At 38.4% G+C, this 16,753-nt stretch overlaps 1 protein-coding gene across 9 annotated transcripts in view; it reads left to right on the forward strand.

Annotated features, from left to right (window-relative positions):
• Positions 1–16,753, forward strand: part of MAGI2 (membrane associated guanylate kinase, WW and PDZ domain containing 2) — a 677,723-nt gene that overhangs the window by 440,444 nt on the left and 220,526 nt on the right. For all 9 annotated transcript variants that reach the window (XM_088533177.1, XM_088533170.1, XM_088533173.1 and 6 more), the window contains exons 4-5: positions 2,903–3,118; positions 12,151–12,364. In XM_088533177.1, the coding sequence (XP_088389303.1) occupies positions 2,903–3,118; positions 12,151–12,364 (430 nt within the window). The remainder of the gene's footprint in view (positions 1–2,902; positions 3,119–12,150; positions 12,365–16,753) is intronic.

Raw genomic sequence — 16,753 nt, forward strand, 5'->3', positions numbered from 1 at the left:
GCAAGGATCAGACCAGAGGCGAGTGTGCAGAATGGGGGCTACTCTGTGATTTTGTATAGCTCTGTTAGGCTGTTTGCTGTTTTGTGCTCTCTTCTTTCAAAAGTTGCTGCTTTCCTCAGAGATTTCCCAAACATCACTGTCACAAAAGTTATGGTATCTAAACATTTATTCTCTGCATTATGCCTTGATGACACTTTCCCAGCCTTTAGAAGAGTCTCCCATTATGATTATGTTTGGTGTCCTCGCTGACTTGGTCAGCACGTTGCCACCAAGGTTGAGAAGTCCATGGTAAGGACTAATGCTTTGGTGTAGAATTTCGAAACATGGAGAATCTTTTTAATACAAGATATAATTTACATTGATTCTAATTTCTCTTTAATGCAGCATCACTCCTCCACTGAACTAGCTGGGTGTCTCATCCAATGCATTTTTCCTCTCATTTATAACGATTATATTCTTCATTTTCTTGGTACACCTGTGGTTCAATTCCTTCTTTTTACTGTCCCCGCGTATACGTATGTTTGAATTAAGATAGATCAATCAAGTAATAGTGCAAGACTCATGTTTAAATCAACCATTATTTCATCATATAAAGGAAAAATAACATGTTATGTTAGAGGTCAGAAAGTGGAAATTATATTACTGTTTCAGTTTGAAACTAAAGGAATGAATTCCTCTTTGGCTTCTAATCTCAAATGTGCAATTTTCTTTCTCATGTTTTGATACATTTTATATTCATATAAATCTTTTGTCTCCTACTAAAATATACAGTTAGTCCAAAGTTAAAAAGAGTGTTTTTTAAAACCATGTAATTCCCTAAAACAGAATATGTCCTTCATTTAAAACATCTTTTAGTCTCTGCCCTATTATCTACTATTCAGGATATTATCATTAGCTTACAAATGTGATAGCTATGGCTTTTCAGATTTTCTTAATAAATCATTGACCTTTAAGAAGTCGAGTTTTCATACTGTGCTTGATTTTGTACAATAGTGGCAAAATTAAGAAATTAGCACAAAATAGCCAAGGTTGTGCACCTTGGCTATTAATTGCACCTTTGTATCACACTGCACTTACAACCTTTGGGTTTGTATACTGTTATTTCTGGAATCTGGCCCTGTACACTTCTAAATGCTAAAATAGTATAGGTTAGGGAGGAGGCTTTTAAACTGGAGGCTGTAAAATCTTGGTTTTTTGTTTTTTTTTCAAAGTATGTAACCCAAAGCGTGAGGAACCCAATGCAGCACGTGCAGGTTCCGGTTGCCTCCAGTAATCCACAGGCAGCAATGCAAGCCAGGATTCATCCCCCCACATCAGGGCTCCACCTTAGAGCTCAGAGAAAAAAACAACCTTTACCAAGTCAGTTGTTCATTTTGCAATTTCTGAAGCCCAGGATGAATATGAGGGCCATTTAGCACAGTAAATTTTCCTAGTGTATTACAACTACAGAAACATCTGTTCTGAATAGCATTTTGCTAAACCACAGTGAAATTTCATAGAGTAGTTGTTGTAAGACTGCTCAGTTACTTACCTGTGTTGAGGTGGTACTGTGGCTGAACACTGTACTTCATAGCAGAACACAAAGGAATAGTAGTACCAGAAATATCTTTATATTACTTTTAAAATATACCTGCATACTTTGCTATGTAGATCTGTTTCTGTATTTGCTGTTAAAATAACTTTTGGAAGTTGTTACTACTGGGCTTGTGCAGAAGTCTTACATTTGAGGACAAGAATTTAAACACAGTCATGTGGTCTACAAATCCCTTCAGCAACTCTTAAGTGTACTGGCACTGAAACATAGGTACTTTTTGGGACAAGTTCCTGAGAGCTGGATAACATTTTTAGGTTGCTATATTAACTGCTTGTTAATCTACCAGTGAGGCATCATGTTCACTGCCCTTCTCATGAACTGTTGCCACTCTGAAGAAACAATCATGCAGAAAACACAACTTTCTCAGGAAAAAAATAATTTTGCACGAATGGTATATTTTATATATATATATTCTGATGTCTCATATTGCTGTTTATGTTTGCTTCTAGAAAGGACCAGCTAAAGACCCATATTTCAAAAAACAAGTTTCAGGTATTATTAAAGAAACCAGTTTTGAGCCCAAAATTCAAACATGCAGATCAGATAGATCAGATCAGATCTTGGTCAGTCTAATCAAAAGTGGGTGATTCAGAAGTTGCCAGAAACTTCCGAAGAGACAAATAGAGGGTAATCTGTCAGCCACTAAATCTTCTCAGAATTTCTTAGTAGTTGGAGATAGTTTTAAGCCCTAAAGCATAAAGTTTCATCTTCTTTGAAAATATATTAGCATTAACTATTATGAATCTGGAGCTTTTCTCACGAACAGTAAAAATTTGACAAATGCAAAAGTGAGGTAGTGCAGCATTACTTATTATTGTGGATCTTTGTATCACAGAGCAATAATGAGCTTCCTTACTGGAAAAGACAATTTGGGGGTTATGAAAATGACTTAGCAGGGTAACTATCCAATATCCTTATGATCCCTTTGATTGTCAAGAACTCTTTTATTGCGCCATAAATGTTATAAAACTGATTAGTCCCAACCAGTGATTTGAAGTGAAAAACTACTTCAGAATGCTTCCTACTTATCTGTGGTTTGGATGAGAAAAATATAGACTTTATTTAGCCTGTTAGAGTTTGAGGAATAGTTAATGCAGTATGTATTTGTGAGTATGATTGGATCACTAGTGCTGCCATTAGAAGTATATGTTACAATTTCATGAAAGGTGAATTTTAACCTTACAGAAAACATTTTGAACTAACCTTAATATTAGCTGATGTACTACCTCACATAATCTCATTAATCCGAAAGAAGAAGTAGATGTAATTCTGTGAATTTATATGTTATTCCGTTCTGCTTCTTTCCAGACAACTATTACGGCACCCCAAAGCCTCCAGCAGAACCAGCTCCGTTATTGTTAAATGTAACAGATCAGATCCTTCCAGGGGCCACTCCTGGCGCTGAAGGCAAGCGCAAGAGGAATAAGTCTGTGAGCAATATGGAGAAGACAAGTATTGAACCACCAGAGGAAGAAGAAGAAGAAAGACCTGTAGTCAACGGAGATGACATGACAGTAACACCAGGTTTGTTCTTCCATCTTCCATTGCAATGTGTTACTGTTATTCACAGAGACCTCAGCTGTCCCTTTTGCAGGGAGAATATTCATGTCCAGATAAGAATGCCCTTGCAGAAGCCAGGAATCCCAAATAGTCGTATTTCTGTCAAACATAAACCAAAACCACTTAACCTCCATTCTGGGAAGTTATTTTGCTTACCTCAGCTATGGCAAAGATCCCTGTCTGGAAGCTGGTCACCCTGAACCTCTTTATGGCCAGGAGAGGAAAAAAATCTACCTGATCAGCACAGTTCATGTAATCTATTTTACACTTCTAGGCCAGGAAATCAAGTAATCACAAGTGTCTGTTTCTCTCACTATTGGCTATAGCTGGAGTCTAAAATGTAGCTGAGACACAAATATCTACAGTTTTGGTCAATGAATTCCATCTCTGTGCTTTAGGTTTTCTTTCTCTAAAGTGGTTATGCTATTATCTTGCAAGAGAATTCACTAGATTACGAAGCAAACTTTTATAAAATAGTAGGGAATCTGTCAACCTATTAATGAATTCTTGACAAAACCAGTCAAACTGAGTTACCAATATTGTCACTTGAGGATCAGGAAGCTCTCTGTAGCCTGCTTCATTTTCTAGGCAGATAGGGTGATTTTCAGCACTGCTCCAGATCCTTAATAAAGCTGATGAAGTCCTCTGTCCTAAAAGGTATATGTTGTTTAACCCATGGGATTCTAATTTTTCAGAAAAAGAGGTACTGACTCATCCTTTTCCCAATCAAGTAAAACCTGTTTGTTTCCTTCGGAATATTTCAGCAAGAATCACCATTTTACAGTATTTAAACATTTTTTATTCTGAAATGCCATTTAAGTTTTTTTGCCTTTTTTTTTTTTGAATTCAGATAGGTTATTAAGGAATTTGGGCATTTGTATCTCTGAGAAATAACTTTGAGCTTTCTTTAGTAAACTTAGAAATTCAGAAACAAATGTTTGAAGTAGACATCTTGTAGTGACAGTCAGAGATAAGTAGATAAAATGGTGCATTGCTAATTGCTATGGTTTGCTAAATGTATAGGCTAATATAAAGCAATAAATCCATTCCCCAATTTAAATACTGTGAAAAGGATATTCATACTCCTAATTTTATATGTACTTTTTTTTTTCCTCTTCTTAATTAGAAAGTATATTAAATTGAGGATCTTTCCTGCATGGATATATTTGTTGCATGCTTTTCTCTTGTTGTTGACTAAAAGTGTGAGCATTTAAAGGGCAAATCCCCCATGCAGACCCCGTCCCTGCAGCTTTGCTCTCCGGCCATGGCCACCCCATGCTGTACCAGCTGTGCAGCAATACCCCGGCCCTGAGTCCCTTCCCTACACAGCTAAGCCAAGCGGGAAACGATGAAACCAGGATGAATCTGTGCGTAAAGCATCAGCCCTGGCTCTGTTGCCAGGATACTTGCACAGCGGAGGAAGCACAGGCAGGACTTGGTCTCTGATGTGTGGTGTAGAAATAATTACAGAAATCATTCTCTGCAGTTACTCCCCATATTCAGGAGATATTCACAGACCCACCACTGCCGAGAGTATGATTTCTAGGGCAAAATATTTCCAGTTCAAACTGGATCAGAGGAAACGTGCACCCGATTTTCTCCTTGCATTGCCCACCCCGTCGTTGCTTCTCGCAGACCAGGAGGTGACGGATGTGCAGGACGACTCGGCAGCACCCAGGGATTAGCCCCTTGTGCTGTGCTAAGAGCTGAAGCGTGTGAGCGAGGCAGCTCCTGCGGCCCATGCCCTGGCTCCCGCCAGGCCATCCCTGCGGGGCCGGCGGAGCAAGCGCTGCCTGCGCTGCCTCGCGTGGCTCCGTGAGCAGCGCTTTGTTGTGCGCTCGCCCTGGGGAGGACGCAGGGACGGGAGGCGGCTCTGCACATCCGTGCTGCGGTGCCTGCGCTGGGGAGCTCTGCCCCACGGATCCCGCTGAGAGCCACAGCTGCCTCTCCGATGCATGGGCATTTGGAGACTGTGTCTTTGAGCAATCAGGAAAACTGAAGTGCTAATGTTTTGGGGGAGGCTCTGCCCCCGGTGACAGGAGCAGTAGAGGCTTTGTACAGAAGCAGCCAAAGGCAGGATGTTTATTATTTCAGGTTCTTTTAGGAAGTGCGTTTTGTTTTAAACGCCTCACTCCTAAAGGAAGTCTTTTATTAAATACAGGGCTCCTGGGACATCTGAAAGATTGATGCATTTCTTTATAGATGCTCAACAACTTAATGTTGTATTACCTGCCAGTGGTATCAGAGCACTACCAAGGAGAAAGACTGCTGTAACACCTATGGCTGCGAGGTTGAAATATTAACAGATATAACATGAATCCAGGGAAAATTAACCTGTCTTTATCAAATCAATTAACAACATTTGTATTGAAGAGATATTTACTTATTTTTAATTTTAGTTTATGCTATTTTCTAATTGCTGATCGGGAAGTTAATCTGTGTGCCTATTGAGCTTTATTAGTAGGAAGCTATTTTTCATCAATATTTCCACATACTTTGCTCCCTATGCCATCAGATTTCCCTCTGACAATCATATATGGACAGACTGAAGATCTTCAGGCATGATAGATATATTAATTCCTTTTGATTTTTACTACTCCATGTATTTGCTTTATCTTTCTCATTTTTGTCACTTGTACTCAGCCTAGAACCCATCAGGAAGTTTTCCTACTTCCTTAGGATGAGGCTTTTGGTCATTTTAGCCAGTCATTCCTCCTGGATCAAGTTCTTTCAGCATCCATTACTATTAACTGGGAGATGTTATTTAACTCATTGAGTTTTAGTAATTTGTGTACGTAAGTTAAGTGCATTACTGATGAAACATCTGATGAAACCTTTCTCTTGAAAAATAAGGAGAGGCCCTTCCAAAGTGCATAGCCAATATATGCAACCTAGAATGTTTAATTGAATTTAAAACAGCACAGAAGCTCAGCTGCCTAAATTTAAACAAAAAATCCTACTATTGACCAAGCAGCATGCAAGAGACAGTCTGTTGAATAACTATTAGAATGGCCAAGTGATGATTAAGAGTCTAGAGTTGGTGTTGGATTTCTCACATTTAATGTAATTGCCTACATACTACTACCCTGAGAAACCTTTCCTGAAGGGCACTGCATTGAAATTGACAGTTTCTGCAAAACTGGTGGTTTGACAAAAGAGGTAAAAAGATTGTTAGTGAAACTGCAACCAGCTGGTAAGACATTCACTGCTGTTGAGTCTGCAAAGAATTAAGCCAGTCTCCTTCTCAGCCAGCATCATGATTTGACACTGTTGGCCATGTCACATTTGCTTCACACTTCTGACTGATTATATGCTTATTTTCTTCTAAACGCCATCTGAAGTTGAAAGAATACTTATGTACGTGTATTATTCTGACATTACTTGGACAATGATAAGTTGTACCCAGAGAGTGAAATTTCTGGCAGTCTCGAAATTAATTGAAGGATAAGATAAGACGTAGAGTGTGTTTCAAAAGAATCATTGCATGCCTTAGGTTGGTAATGGCTGAAGTCCCAATGCTGTCTATCAGCATGTGAGGTGCATGTGAGTAGTCCCAGAGAGCTATGCGGCCTTATGCTCTTACAGGCAGCCAGAGTCAAGAAAATAAAGGACACAGTATGCAAGAGCTATGAGATGTAAAAAAGTATGTAAGCTGGTATCCATTGATATTTCTACTATAGGTGTTTACCTAAATTCAATTTCTCACGATTAACCACATCCAGTCTACAAAACAAGCTGTGTTCACCAATCTCCTCTGTCCCATTTTCCTTTCCCTGCATCAGCTCCTAGTTCTTACTGTATTAGATTTTAGGGAGAAGAGCTCCTTTGCAAAGCATCAAAGTCCAAATCAGGCTGCAGCTATGTATGAAAAGGAAATGTTGCCTTACGCAGGAGCAACATGGATTTTTCTCCAGCTGGAGGCAGCAATTCTTGGCTGAATAGTGATATTTTTATAAGAAAACAGTATGAAGCATGCAGAGGCATGAAACTCAGCAGGCAACAGTTGAACAATTTTATTGTTCATAGTTATTTAGAGGGATGAACTGTTTCTTGTGGGGCACAAACTGAAACACAAGAAGTTCTATTTGAATTTAAGGAAAACCTTTACAGGGAGGGTATCTCAGCACTAGAGGAGGTTGCCCAGAGAGGTTGTGGAGTCTCCATCCTTGGAGATACTCAAAAGCCTTTTGGCTGGGGTCCTGGGCAACCTGCTGTACATGACCCTGCTTGGAATAGATGATTCCTTAAGGTCCCTTTCAACCTCAACTGTTCTGTGATTCTGTGCAGGGCTTGACCAAGTTATTCATTTAGATACAGTCAAGAGCTACAGTATTTTTTTCAGAGTTGCTAAAACCACTTCATAAATGAATATTTAATATTATTTCCTTTAATTTGTTCTCTGCTGCTGCTGCTGCTTAGGTCATCTGGGTTGATTCTTCTAGAAGAAAACAATAAGTTTTTAAGCTTTACTGCATGAATCATGTGAACTGTTAAAATAACAGAACAAAGTGTCATGGCCCTTTACATGTTTAGGTGGCAAATTTCAAGTGTTAGACTATAAATAATTTAAAATTAAAATAATTTAATTAAAATAATTTAAAATTTAAAATACAAGTGGCATGTTGGGTGTGCCCCAAATTCTGGGACTATTAAAAACATAGCTACCAGTTACTCAAAAAAGTCACCATGTGGTCCAAGAGCTGTTCACAAAACATGTCATCTCGCACAACTACTGACATTGTAATACTACAGACATCAATTTACAATATTTAACACTAGCAGTGTTTTTTGATATGCACATTATCTTTTCCCCAAAGTTAATTGCATTTCAGATATGCAGTAACTTGCTGGTGTTTTGCTGTTTTCCCTTCTGTCACTTCACAGGGCATTCACTACTAAGATGCACTAAATTTTGAAAATTCAACCATGTAATCTGTTTTGTAGTGAGACAGTGCCTGTAGTAAACTATTTCATTTGATGTAAAGTCAAGTGAATGTTTTTTAGTGACAAATTCTGGGTATGTATTACGGTACAAATTTAGGATTTGTTTCTATCAGATGTTATTCGAAGAAAATATTTATGATTTTGAAATGTGTAATAATTTAATATACTAATAATAATCTTTAACCATAATTCATGCTTTTTATCAAATCAAATACTATGTATGAATATATAGTAGCAGTATGAGTATCAGGAAGTTGAATATCCACTGGAATGAGTGAACGATAGATACATATAACAAAATATACGATATAAAACACCTACATGTTGTTGTACTCGAAATAACTAATGTCTGGAAGGTCTATTGTGTTAAATTAAATGTTATTAAATGGCATTAGGCAATTCTACCTCAATTGGTTGGTTTTTAATCATCAGGATGGCTCTTCTATTATTACCAAAACAATTTATTAACACTAATGATCCAGGAATTAATAAGTCATGAGATTGGCTTTAAAATAATTATGTTTTAAGTGGTTAAATACATGTTGGGTTACTTTTTTCCCTCCATATTTTGATAGCAATCTCTATCTGAGACAAGCTCAGAATATTTCTTTTAATCCTTAAGTTTTTCACATTTTCTCTGCCACAATAATGGCTGGAATTTGTTGATATATTTATTGAAAGTAAGGAGCTTGACCTCAGCTGAGCCATTGAAAATAAGATCTTGAGAAAGCTAGTACGTTTTACAGACCTCATGTTAAAATGCTACGACACAGCAGCGCTGCCGTGCCTGTGTACTATCAAACTAGTGCTTGCTCATCAATCCTTGTGCGTGATGCCCCTGTGCTAACTGAGCTGTTCTACTGCAGGCACACACACCTTCTACCTCACGTTTTGCCCTCTGTTCGGTCTTTACAGTGTCATTCCTGCAGTAAAAATGTGCTCAAGACTGTGGATAGCCTCACGAATATAGCTGACAAATGTGTGAATGATACTTGAGACAGATGTAAACTTTCTTTTGCTTTGCAGAAATAGAAAAAAAAAAAAAAGGAATTATTTGCAATAGCTTCATATTTTCATGGGACATGGAGACTGCCTATCCACTCTGCCTTTTATATAATTAAAAATATTTTCTCTATCCATCTGTCTTCTCTTTCTTCTCAAGACTAAAAAGACCAGTTCTTCTTTCCATATTTCTGCCATTTTTGTTGCTCTGCTCTGAACAGTTTCAAATTTTCCTTGAAATGAAGTCCTTGAAACAGTACTTCTGCTGAAATCTTACTGTAGGTAAAGGTGGAAGGACATGTATTTGCATAGGCTTACCCTTCCTACCTGTTATGATTTTTTTTAATAATAATATTATATTTAATTGAGAGGAATAGTTAGATATCCCTCACACATCTTCATACCTCCACTGTGCATTTTTCAGTAGCATTTCTGCTGAGGGAGTTTTTTCCTATTTTGCATTCACACAGCTGACTGGGGTTATGTATCAGCCATGCCTTGCACTTCGGAAGGCTAAGGAGACAATAATTTGGGAGTACTAGATAAGGAGGAGGTAACTTCAGCTCTCCTGAGATCCTACCACTCTGTTGTGAGATTCAACTGGACAAAACTTGCTTTTGAGTCTCTTGCTAATTTATTTCTTCCCTCAGATGGAAAGATTCACGTTTCCCAGCAGCAGGCAATGCTAGCAATCACCCACAGCTTAGGTATGACTTCCATTTAAACAGCACATGAGCTACATATGGCTGCAGAGCCATAGACTATCACCCTGATGTAGACCTGGTCTAGATTTTTTTTTCTCACTGTTCTAAAAGGCTGTATGTGTCACTGTCTAAAGTCTTTTTTTTTAACATCAAGATATGTCTACTATTTCTCCCCAAGTAACAACACCTGTTACTCTGTCATGAAAAGAAGTAAGATTAGCTTGGCAAAATTCCTTCTTGATAAATCTTGACAATTACTTATCACCTTTGAAGAGCTTACATGTAGGTGGTTCGATTGCTGGTCCCACCATCCTTCTAGGAATTAAAAATAGATTGAAGTTTCTAGTGAAGTTACATTTCCTTACCCCTCTTTTACAAAAAGACATTATGGCCTAATTAAGCAAATTATTTCAAAGGGAACTTTGGTACCCAGAATTTCAGAATATGAAACTATCTAAAAATCTAAATTTGATATAAAAAAAAACCTTAATGGATACTGTGTTTAAACCAGGACTGGTTTAAACTAATCTTCTTTTCTTTAAGAATCCTCAAAGGTATAGCCACTACTAGCTATGGTTCTGCTTCATTGGTTCCCTCAATACTCTACATTTCATTTCAGCAGGCTCTGTTGATTTAAAATGGCTGCTTTATCTAAATTGCATTTGACCTGTTCCCTGCCCACTCTAATCTGAGTTCTTTACTCCTATTGCTGACGTTAATTATGTTAGTCATTTAATCATAGGTAATCTTTTCAGTAGTGACTGAGGCAAAAAGAGCACTAAATACCTTGTTTTCTATGCATCGTGTATTATTAGCTTTCCTTCCTTCCCACATTGTGAAATCTGCTTTTGGTCTCCTTATCAATATACTTACAGAAAGTTTTCTTGTTACCCCTAACGTCCCTGACAGCATCCCATTTTGTAGACTCTCTTTCCTTGCATGTGCACTATTTTTATGTGTCCGTCCTCAGTTAACTTTGATCTAGTTTTCATTTTTTGTACAATTCTGTATCTGGTAGAACACCATTGCATAGTCATAGCATAATCAAAATGATCTCTGATTATATTTACCTTCTAACCTTTTCATTAGGACAAGTTGTGCTTTTGCTCTTAGTATTGTTTATTTCATCCCTACCAGCTCTCCTGAACTCCTTTCTCCTTGCCCTTGCATGCCATAAGACCAAACATCAAATTTACTAATTCTAATTCTTACTAGTTTTTTTTTGAAATCTGCTTTTGAAGTCCATTGGTGTTATTTTTTGTTGTTATTTATTGCTTTCCTAAGAATCACAAAATAGTTCATTTCACTCAAGTTGTCTTCCACCTCCTACATGTTCTGCACAAATATCTGCATAGTTCTGTGCTCTGGATACATCCATTAGTTCTTTAAAACATGTTCATCTTCTTGAACTTACTGTTTACTGATAATAAATGGACTACATTGTGGGCTTCTTTTTAAAAATATTTTCCTCCTTTTCTTAATGATTATCTACAGACATTCAATATGTATGTCAAAATAAGATCTCCATATCATCCAAAGCAAGTGGTGTACATGCATTCATAATGATACGAAACCATACGTATTTCTTTTATTCCTTTATTCATAGAATCATAGAATCTTTAAGGTTGAAAGGGACCTTTAGAGATCATGTAGTCTGACCCCGCTGCGCACACAGGCGCTACTGGAAAGTAGAATCAGTAAAGAGTGAAAGATCAAGTACTTTAAAAAAGCAAAGGAAAGGAAGGGACCTTCCTGAGTATGTTATGGGATACAGTGACATGTGTGGGAGGAACTTCGCACTGGCTGGTGGCAACTAAGCTTCTAACAGATAATACTAGTAATGAAATCCCAACCATTTGGTATACATCATTATGAGTTGCAAGGTTGTCATATTGATTTCTTTGCTATCTATAGGTATAGCAAAAGCAATAAGTGTATATGTTTTCTTAATTAAAAAGGATCTATTTTTCTGAAAAAAAAAGCAGCAGGGTATTTACTTTATGGTTCTTCAGTTTGAAAAGCTATGAAGCTTGGAGCCACAAGATGGATACGAGGCTGCCTTCTGCTCAGTGCTAACTGCTGGTCTGGGCAGAATGATCCAGAACTCTTAGATTTCTTTGATCTTTGTTAGTTTGTTGTTTTCGTTTGTTTTTATTGTTTTATTTTTCTCATATTGTGGTTTGGATAAAATGCATAATTGGAGGGACCCCTTGTGTAAATCCAGCAGATTTTTTCCTTTATTTCGAGGCTTTGCAGTTCATGACATATTGCTTGAAGGTTGCACGCAGTAAATTATCCATCATTTGCTTAGATATCCAAAAATAATGTTTTTTTCTTCTCTTGTAGAATCAAGTGAACATGAAGAAAAGAGTACAGGTGTCTCAGCGGAGGTATCTTCCACCCAACCTTGTCCTGCACCAGGATATACTCAGCCTGAAGAAGCAAAGGAGGACATGGATGTAACAAAGCAGACAAAACCTGAAGAGAACGATGACTTGGGCCCATTGCCTGATAATTGGGAAATGGCTTATACAGAAAAAGGAGAAGTCTACTTTATTGAGTGAGTCATATTTTTCTCTTTTTTTGTCAGACATATTGCTTTTATCTGGGTGGGGAATTGCTTCTTGCAGTAGAGGGAAGCATTACAGAAAGCAGTGATCAAGGTCCTCTTCACTAAAACAGCAGGAATGTTCTGGCTGTCAAGGCTGTTGAGAACTGGTAGCAACCCTCCTTTATTGACGTATGTTGAAGCATGCTGGTTTTTTAAGAGAGGTAACTGGCCTGTGTGGCGCTTTGATGGCAGCAATTAAAGCTGTTGTGTCTTGTATCAAAAGCGAGGCTTTTGTGCTGTTGGGATGTTCATGGGAGATTTGCACAATTGCTGGATTCTTGTTTCCTTATGTGGGCTGAGGGGAAGGGGATTGAGCTTTTAGTCAATTCAAGAGAAGAAAGATAGGAAGCATAAAGCTAGCTATTATGTACTATAGGGAGGCCATATAATATTTAGAAGTAATAAAAGAAATGAATGGACAATGAGGAGAATTAATAATGTGTAGCGCCTTTTTCCTCCTGGTAGTGTATACGTTCCTGTTGCTAGTGTTGCTAATCAGCAAATTCACTGAATTAATGGATACGAAAGTTCCTTTTTCTCTAAATGTGGCCACTAATATGCATCACCAGAGTAAGAAGAGAGGAAATCAGTGAGTTGACATTAGCTCATGTACCATAAAAAGAGAGAAGAAAACCCCTATATCAGTATAACGTTATTTTTAGAGAGAAAGCAGTAGCATTTCTGTTTACTTAAAGGGACTGTTGAATAAAGTATAATTAATAATAGTAATAATAATTAATAATAATAATTTCTATGCCACGAATACTGGTATGCTTCTGGGATATGCAAGAACAAACAGAGCAGAACCTGTTGACACTTAAATGTCTATGCTGAAAAAAAGGTAAAAATACGCTTACTCTAGAAAAAGAGTAATCAGAGTAACTTTACCCAAGCAAGCAGACAAGAACTGAGATCACCTCAGGGCTATCTCCAACCTCTGTGTCCATTTTAACCTCACTCCCAAATTTAATTTTTTGCGTGCACTGAAATCTCTGACAGAGAACAGACTGAACTATGTGGCACTTTTATTTTACACGATGCAACAAAAGCTCTGTGGTCTGAGCTGCATTTTATTTCAGAGTAGAGGGTCTTTTGGGGGGGGAAGCTGTGATACTGCTAAGTATTGCAGCATGCAATTTAATAAAAAATAAATACATTCTTTTTTAGTGAAATACAGTGAATTTGGACAACCCTGCTGCTCCGCAGAGCAGCGAGAGCAACTATTGCACTCCTGAAATCTCTTTGATGTTACAGCTTCCCTCCTTCACTGGAAATACTTTGGTTTACTGTAGTTGTTCTGACCGTACCCATGATTCACTTCCACTAAATAACTGTTACGTAAATCAGACAAATCAATCAGGGGTACAGGCTGGATAGAAAGAATGTGACAAGGGCTCCTTGCCTTTCGAATTATATTCTTGTATAATCTAATTCCAAAAATGTGCAATTACTATTCTGTATACATACAAGATTATTTACTAGATTTCCAACGAAGTGGGAACTCTGATCGCTTGAGTTTTTGTGCTGTGCAGTCCTCACAGGGTTAAGCTGGAATGTGATGCTGTAGGGATGCTGTTAAATTGCCTCTTTGTTTACAAGTCACTTTGGTTAATGGCATAAAGAGACTCCATTTGGTTCGCAAAAAACGGGAAGATAAAAAGACAACAAAAACGTATTTGTCTAACAACATCTCTCCAAACAGTAGTAAAGATTGTACTAGATTATTAAATAATAGATCAAAACCAAACATTTTTAAAATGCACATCCCAATGGGTGAAAAAATGTATTAGGCAGCATCTTTTATTACTTTATCTGAGGATCTTGTAAATTGTGCATATAAATTCTGAGGACTTCAAGCAGTAAGCACTCTTGAGTTCCGTGTTGTCACAGGTAACATATACGTAAATTTCCTGACAGCGTCGACATACATTCACCTCAAACTAACCTTCAAAATTCGTAGGTGAGTTCATTTATCAAAACTCCTTTCAGAGGAAATATAGCAGATTTACAATGAAAGGAGGGACTTAAGAAGAGGAATTAACTGTAGACAGTATTATTTATTTGTTAATCACTAATGGCCCAGTTAGCATTTTCTAAAGCACCCTGGAAGGAATTTCCTCTGCCTCAAGAGAAAAAAAACACAGATATCAGATTCACTGGATGACTCAGAGAATGGTTGTATTTTAGAGCACGGATAGGTCTTTTTCTTTCTTTTTCTTTTCTGACATAGGTGCATGACACCATATGTACTTAATAATTTACTTAAATAATGTTTACAGACAGAACAAGAGCAGCAGCTCTTCTACTGAATAAGCTTGCCATTACTTTTTAAAATGAATTATTTACATAGATTTCTTCAGTTCCTTCTAGCCTCCCTTATATATGGAACTGAATTTTCAAATACAGGCAAACAAACAGGAGTCCATCTCCTACCTTCACTTTGTTTTAGAATGTATGCTAATGAAAACACACAATAATTAAAACACTATATATAAATGGGGACAGCACAATGTAAGACTCCAGTTCTGCTCCTAGAGAAATGAGCCTTGTGTTGTCCTAGCAAAGTTAGCAGGCATTCGCTTTGTTGGATCTTTGATAACCAACGTTTGCTGTGTCAGCCCAGTGCACTATTGAAGGACCAAAGAGTCTGTAGATGCATCTGCTGTCATGAGCAGTCAGCCGTCAGTACTGCCCTCACCCAAGTCAGACAGCTCTAAATCCAGCTCTGTTACATACATCACAGAATCACACAAAGGTTGAGGTTGGAAGGGACCTCTAGAGGTCATCCAGTCCAACCCCCCTGCTCCAGCAGGGACACCCAGAGCACGTGGCACAGGGTGGCATCCAGGCGGGTTTGGAAGATTTCCAGAGAAGGAGACTCCACAGCCTCTCTGGGCATCCTGTTGCAGGGCTCTGTCACCCTCACAGGAAAGAAGTTCTTCCTCACATGGGGACAGAACTTCTTGTGTTTCAGTCTGTACCCATTACCCCTTGTCCTGTCACTGGCCACCACCGAGAAGGGTTGGGGTCCATCCTCTTTGCATCCTCCCCTCAGGTATTTGCACATGTTGGTCAGATATCCCTCTCATCCAGGCTTAACAGGCCCAGCTCCCTTCGTCTTTCCTCATACAAAAAATACTCCAGTCCCTTAATAATCTTTGTCACTCTATGCTGGGCCCTCTCTAGAGGCATCATGTCCCTCTTGTCCTGGGGAGCCCAGAACTGCACCCAATGCCCCAGGTGCCACCTCACCAGAGCTCAGGAGAGGGGCAGGATCCTCTCCCTCGACCTGCTGGCAACGCTCCTCCTGATGCAGCCAGGATCCCAGTGGCCTTCTTGGCCATGAGGGCACACCTTGGGAAGTGGTGAAGTCACCATCCCTGGCAGTGCTCAAGAAATGTGTAGGTGAGGCACTTAGGAGCAGGCATGGTGGTGATGGGTTTACGGTTGGACTCGATGATCTTAAAGGTCTTTTCCAACCACAAGGATTCTATGATTCTATGCTACTGTAAGAATGAGATGGAAACTAGTTAATTGCCTAAGACACGGCAGTTAAGGCAACAACTTGAAAGCTTGGCCTTGAAGGTATGGCCTATAAGGTTAAAAAAAAAAAAACTGTGGTTGTAATAAAAGGAAAAAGTGAGGAGTGTTTTCTTTGTTCTTGTTTGTTGTTTTTATGTCCACAAGCTTTGCAGTCCTGTAAGTAGACTTCCTTCACAGGCATTTGCACAGTCCTTTCCTGGAGAAGTGATCAGAAAATAATAGAATCCCGTTTGCCAAGAAAAGGCATTATTCATCATCTTTATTCTTGCAATCACAAAGACAAACTTGTAAGAGGTCCATCCAATCAAATGTTAAAGACTGAAAGGGTCTTAGCTGATACATATAAATTTGTCCCCTAGCCACACGCTCCGCTTCCTTGATATTTGCCCACGGCCACCTTCTTTTCCATCTTCTCTTCTTTTTCCTTTCTTCTTTGCTTATGTCTTCCTCTTTTTTTTTTTTTCCCTTTGCATCCTTGCTAGGTTTTCCTTTCCCTACTTTTCTATTCCTGTTCCTTTTCTGTCTCTTTCCTCTTTTTTTGGTGCTTCTTTCTTCCCCATTTTCTCTCCTTTTTTTCCTTGCTTTTCTATCTTATTTTTGTTTTCTTTCCCTGCTTTTCATTCCCAGATGCTTCTTTCTGCTTTTTCGCTTACTGTTTTATTTCCTGCTGCCTTCCTTATTTTCTCTTTTTCACTTTCCTTTTTGCTTGCCATATTTTCTTTCCTCCTTTTTTTCCATCTATTTGATTTCCATTATTGTTTCATTTTTTCTTGCTATCCTGTTTCCTGATCGCTT

Source organism: Tinamus guttatus, unplaced genomic scaffold (genome assembly GCF_059628265.1).
Source record: "Tinamus guttatus ecotype Peru unplaced genomic scaffold, ASM5962826v1 Tinamus_guttatus_pri_ptg000489l, whole genome shotgun sequence".
Taxonomy (NCBI): domain Eukaryota; kingdom Metazoa; phylum Chordata; class Aves; order Tinamiformes; family Tinamidae; genus Tinamus; species Tinamus guttatus.